Here is a 6,691-nt window from a genome sequence, read left to right as displayed (position 1 = left end):
ATTTGTGGCAGCATGAAGAGAGAGTGAAATGGAGGGAAAGAAGAAGAAAAGAGAAAGGAAAGAATAGGAAGAAAGAAATAAAGAAAGAAGAAACTGCCTGGGAAGAAGAAAAGAGGAAGAAAGAGGGAAAAAGGAAATGGCCCAGAAGAAAAGACTCAGAAGAAAGAAAAAGGAGATCAAGGAGAAAAGAAAAATAATTTTAAAAAAAAAAGATAAGATACTTTTAGTCTTTAAAAAATATTAGAATTTTATTTATTTTTAGGTCCAAAATCCTTAATTAAAATTAAATATTAAAATAATTATTTTTAGTCCGACACCACCAAACATAGGTCTTCACTATTTTTACAATCCAACTTTTTAATCTGACGCAACACCAAACAGAGATCGACTTAATCCAGCTTAGGCTAATCCGAACTAATCCGAGCAGTTGATTTAATTCGATCATGACAGTCCGTCGTGCCAAATGACCCCTCAAGGGCTAGTGTTGATGATTTTTTTTTTCTTCTCTTTTTCTTCAATTTTTCCAAAAAAATCATATTTTAATCAATTTAAAATATAAAAAACAAAACAAAAATGTCAAACCCATAAGTGCAAAAAAAAAAATCATATCTTAATCCAGCACCACACAAGTCTAAACCATAGACTCTGTCAAACAACGTAACATGTACCATGATACAAGTACTTCCAGTTCATTCCTTAGCCATTTCACTCTCAATCCATTCGCGCTTGGCTTCAGGATCTTTCAATTTACAAAACATCTTTCTCTTCTTTTCACTTGAAAGCAACCCTTTGGCAAACCACATCATCTTGTGATTCTTGTCCTTTGCCCTCTTGTACTCGTCATCTGTCATCTTTTCCTCATCATACATCTTTTCCTCACCATCAAAATTAAAAATTTCTTGTCGAAGTTCGGCCTTCATCTCAATAAATGATGTTTCAGGAAACATACTTGGATGTACTGTAACAAATCCTCTATTATTCTCATCTTTCCTCCTTTTCTTCATCCCAGATGGACTTTACGTACATTGAGTAGCAAGTACAGCAGATGAGAAAAATTCAACAATGGGGTCAGTTTATTAACTTGCTATATCATTCATCCATTTATCACAAAGATAGAAATAAAAAGATATAGAAAGATCACATCTTGACTTCAACAACAGTCAAAAACCTTCATGGGCACCAAAATATGACTCCATTCACAAATACACAAATTCTCGCAGAAGTAGGGTAACCGAGAGAAGAATTACTTGTAGACATTTTCAAGTCTCTTTTTCAAGTGTTTGATAGAAGCACCGGAAACCTCATCTACCCTTTTCCCTTTTAGATAGCAATGGAACGTTGGCTGCAGCAAAATGCACACATCAGCAGAGTAATATTCCATTTTAAGATAAAAACAGGGCTGAAATATATTCACACAGCTTGAACAAAACGCTTAGCCCCCATTTTCCAAGATAAGCATAGCCTGTTTATACTTTTCTGAATTATTAATTAGGATATGGTAAGAACTACAAGCCAAATTTAGAAAGAAAAGGTCGAACACATGAGAAATTACAACACTGATCTAAGTGCAGACATTTACATTCAAACAAAATAGAAGGATCGAATCATTTACCGTCTTGTGAATTCCCAACTTGTCCAATCTGGATCCAGCGATATTCTATAGATAGAATAAACGTCAGATCTACTAGTTTAGAGGCATAACAAGAAATAATATGATGATTCTTCTATATGCAGCTGCATGGCGCATCATAATTAGAGTACGGAAAAAATTACTGCATGAGCAAGCATTAATGCATAGCTAATGAAAAAATACATAAATTTTATCAGGTGCATGATTAAGTTATCTTTTACCCAGAACAAACTGATCAGAGCAGACAAGCATGGGATAAAACCGACTATGCCTCAGAACTCGAAAAGACAATTTTGATTACTTCTCAGTATTAAGGACTATCAAATAAATTCACCAACAATTTATATATTGTTATTACAAAAGTATAGGAAACATCTTCCCTGGAATCCCAACCAATTTTAAGATGAAAGGTGAAGTGGTAATGTATTGATCTTATCTGTTTGATTTAAGTAACCTTCTGATAAAAACATGATAGAAGGATCGAATCATTTACCTCTTTGTAATAAAATCCACGCAAGTCAATAGGGTATCCAGGGCCATTCTATAGAAAATAAACAATGTCAGGTCTACTAATTTAGTGGCACAACAAAATATAATATCATGATTCTTCTATGAGCAACTGCATGTCGGATCATAATTAGAGTACGGAAAACAAATTACTGCATGACAATTTTTTTTTCTGAATAGAAACGATATATAGAAAAGGTGGTTAAGGCATCCACAGCCAGGCAAAACAAAACACAAAAGCAGCCTAAAAAAACCCAAAAGAAAATAAACAGCAAAGAAGAGAAGAGAGGCAACGTGAAAGAAGGAAACAACCTTACTTCACAGCCGCCACTAAATCCAACATAATGACAGAAGGGTTATAATCCTTAAAAACTGGGGTAACTGAAGCCCAAAGAGCAGCCCAATATCTAGCCTTCTTCCAGATTTCCTCGACACCCTCTTCCTGATAATCATAAAAAATTCTTCTGTTGCGTTCCAGCCAAATAAACCAAAAACCAGCATACACCAAGCACTCCCATAAAGTTGTGGCTTTCTTCCCCCTACCCAAAGCCTCAAACTTAGTACATAGGAAATCAAAACAGTCTTTAGGGATAACTCAGCTGGACTCCCTAAATAAACTCCACCAGACTTGTAAGGAAAAAGGACAATGATGAAACACATGATCCACGCTTTCCAAATGAGATTTACACAAAACACATCACTGAGGAGAAAGATAGAAGGAAGGCCTTCTCCTTTGGATTTGATCACAAGTATTAAGCTTCCCAAGTGCCAGGAGCCATACGTGAAATTTAATTTTTGGGGGAACCTTTGACTTCCAAATCTGGGGCAAGAACGATGAAAGTTGCCTGCTGCCACTGTTGAGCAGAAAAAAATTGTAGGATTTGCAAGAAAACAACCCCGTCCTATCGAGCTTCCAGCTCCTACGGTCATCACGGTGTTGAAACAAACGCACCCTTTCCAGAATATGCAGCAACCTAGACAGCTCATCCACCTCCACACCATTAAGATTTCTCCTGAAGCCGAAATTCCAATTATAAAGGTGGACATAAGAATCCACAAAACTAGAAACGCAGCCAAAATGATTGCTAGAAAGCGCATACAGTCTAGGAAAAAGAATCTTCAAAGCACCCTCAACCACCCACAAGTCCTCCCAGAACAACACCAAATTCCCCTTACTTGCCCACAACCAGATCACAACACTGTAAAAAGGCAGGATAACCCAAAGAGATATCCTTCCAGGGATTACGACAAGTACCTCTTCCCGGGTGAACTCCATCCCATCTATTCCCAACCGAATAATATTTACTCCTGATCACCTTGTGCCATAAGGAATTATGCTCTTCCGGGTACCTCCAAAGCCATTTAGCGAGCAAGGCTTCATTTTTCACTAATGAAAAAGACATTTGTTTTATCATGTACCCGATTAAGTTATCTTTCACTCAGAACAAAAAGCTCAAATAAGAAGACAAGCATAGGATAAAACCCTCTATGTCTTGTTGCAACTGTTCAGGGAAACTCGAAGAAGAAAATTTAATTTCTTCTCAGTATCATGGACTGTCAAAATCTATTCACCAACAATATTTCCCAACCATATTCTACGCATCCAGTCAAGATGCAAGGTGAAGTGTAGTATAAACAAAACAAAATTTGGAATGTAATAGGTCTAAAATAGTTAGCACTTTAGATTTGTCAGGATTTGTGGGATTACATTTGTATTGTTGTATACGGGAACTTCTTGTCTATGGTGATGTATTCATGATATCAGTTTGATTAAAGTAACTTCCTCTACATCGTATCAATCAAAGAAAACATTTTTTTTCCAAAGACAATGAACTAGTTCACAAAACACAATTTTGATTACTTCTCAATATCATGGACTGTCAAATATATTCACCAACAATATTTTTACTGTTATTACAAAAGAAAAAGCAACATCTTCCCCTGAATCCCAACCAATTTAAGATGAAAAGTGAAATGTAGAATAGTATAAACTATAGTGATATATTGATCTTATCTGTTTGATTAAAGTAACCTTCTGATAAAAACAAAATAGAAGGAAGGGATCATATACCTTCTTATAAGGATCTTCCGATATGTCCAATGAGTTAGGGCCATTCTGTAGATACAATAAACAACGTCAGGCCTACTAATTTAGAGGCACAACAACATACAATATCATGATTCTTCTATGAGGAGCTGCATGTTGGATCATAATTAGAGTATGGGAAAAAAAAATTAATGCATGACATGAGCAAGCAAATAATGCATAGCTAATGAAAAAGACATTTGTTTCATCATGCACCCAATTAAGTTATCTTTCACCCAGAAAAAACATGATGTAGGAAAATGAGGGAAGATAGGAAGAAATGAGAGATCCGGACTCACTGTGGCCTTTGGTATCACACCACAGGTTTCCAGTTGAGCGGAGGTGCCTTGGAATCACTCCACGACAACTTGTGCCTCACACACAATAAAAAATTCATATGAATTTTTTTTTTCTTTCACTAACTCTGATTTTATGCTTACAAAGTAGCCCCTTTTATAGGGTAATTGGTACATCGATCTTGAAAGATCCACATCAACACACTTGGGAATTATAAAGACATAATTATTACCTAATACATTAATCGTGTCCCATAGGGAGACTCAAAGACAGTAAACCTTATAAAATTGCATTTATTACATAGGAAACTAGAAAGATTCCCATTTACTAAACTTGAACATTGCTCCTGCATCATTCTCCCTTCATTGCAGAAAACTCGACCTCGAGTTTGACATGTTGAGGTAGAATGATCTTAAGTTGGTTGCCAAGGTGACCATCTGCCCCTAGTACACAGGATCTCTCACCATGTAAGAACATGGTGGAGGATGCTCTGATACCAAACTGATGTAGAACAGTAAGGGAAGATAGGAAGAAATGAGAGATCCGGACTCACTCTGGCCTTTGCCATCACACCAAAGGTTTCAGGTTGAGAAATTAGATAAATTCTGACATCACACTGAAGGTGCCTTGGAGTCACTCCAAGACAACCTGTGCCTCACACACAAGCAGAAATTCACAAGAACTTTTTTTTCTTTCACTAACTCTGGTTTTATGCTTACAACGTAGCCCCTTTTCTTTCACTATACATTTTTATGTCATTTCAACTGTTCAGGGAAACTCGAAGAAGAAAATTTAATTTGTTCTCAGTATCATGGACTGTCAAAATCTATTCACGAACAATACTTCCCAACCATATTCTAATGCATCCAGTCAAGATGCAAGGTGAAGTGTAGTACACACTACACAATATTTGGAATTTGCAGGATTTGTTCTATGGTGATGTATTCATACTATCAGTTTGATTAAAGTAACTTCCTCTATATGTGATCAACCAAAGAAAATATTTGTTTCAAAGACAATGAACTATTTCACAAAACCAAGCATCCCACCAACGCACAAGAAAAACAAAACAAGATTTAATTGTCAACAAAACCTTTTCACACGCATTGTTCAAGCATTTCAATGATCTTATATGGGTAAACAGTATACAATGATTAGATCAATGATTTTCATATCTTGTGCGATTGTTTTCCTTAAACTTATGCAGTACTCTTTTAATCATTAAATCCATATTTCAGGTTCCAAGCCAAACTTATGCCTCAGCCCAAACAATCTGATTTAAAGGAGAGAACAATGTTAGGAGTAAGAAAGTTGCCAAACTACTGTTTCCAATAAACCATAAACCACTTCAAAAAGTTACCTTATCCATGTAAACCATATACATTTTTATGTGTTGGAATTGCTCACACAACTCATCAAGGATTGGAGTTACCCACTTACGGGCTGCACAAGAAGAGAGCAATTTATTGCAAATCACTTGATTGATGAAAGAAAATTCATTGATTAGAAGTTAGAACTTACTAGCCCGGCACCCGGGTGCTGTGTAGTAGAAAACCGCAGACAACCTAGCGTCTATGCCAAGGAATTAAAAAATTAAAAAATTAAAAATTAAAATCAACAACAAAACTAAATTTCCTATTTTGAATATTTGTAAAATTACGAAGGGATGAGGTTGGTGGAGAAATTGGCATACCTTCAACATTGTCAACTGCATCTTGATGCATAGCCATGCACTGTATGAGGAATAGGTTTGAGGGACCTGAAAGTAAATGTTTTGAATCTGAATCTGACTCTGAGAGTGAGGATGAGGAGAGGCATCGTCTGTGTTGCAGAAATTGAAGGGTTGGGGTGTGAATGGAATAATTGGAGAAGGGTTTGGAAGCGGAACGGATATCGATTGTGTGGGGTGAAGATGGTGTGGTATTTGGTACAGAAGCCAGGTTTTGGATGGGTTTTTGGTGAAGATGATGAAGAAGACCTACTGCACACGGGTTGTCGCGATTGCCAAGCAACTGCCGTATCAAAACCCCTGCATTCCTCGCCATTTTCGTCTCCTCTTATTAACTGAGTAAACCTATTACCAAATTATTCATTGGATCACTAATTTTACCTAAGTACACCTATTACCAAACTATTTATTAGATCACTATTTTACCTTAATATACAATGAC

General features: G+C 36.3%; 1 protein-coding gene across 1 annotated transcript; it reads right to left on the bottom strand.

Moving 5' to 3' along the window:
* Positions 1–589: 589 nt before the first annotated feature.
* LOC103337780 (uncharacterized) lies at positions 590–6,616 on the bottom strand. The gene is made up of 8 exons (XM_008240950.3): positions 6,214–6,616; positions 6,042–6,092; positions 5,881–5,963; positions 4,209–4,253; positions 2,124–2,171; positions 1,613–1,657; positions 1,248–1,342; positions 590–1,014 (listed from the first exon to the last, which is right to left on the bottom strand). Exons 1-8 carry the CDS (start codon positions 6,563–6,565, stop codon positions 690–692), a joined length of 1,044 nt encoding a protein of 347 aa, XP_008239172.2. The 5' UTR covers positions 6,566–6,616; the 3' UTR covers positions 590–689.
* Between the last annotated feature and the right edge of the window lie 75 nt (positions 6,617–6,691).

This window comes from Prunus mume, linkage group LG7, assembly GCF_029339155.1.
Source record: "Prunus mume cultivar Tortuosa linkage group LG7, ASM2933915v1, whole genome shotgun sequence".
In the NCBI taxonomy this organism is placed as follows: Eukaryota; Viridiplantae; Streptophyta; class Magnoliopsida; order Rosales; family Rosaceae; genus Prunus; species Prunus mume.
The sequence above is the reverse complement of the archived record's forward strand: the minus strand, read 5'-3'. Positions and strand labels throughout refer to the sequence as shown.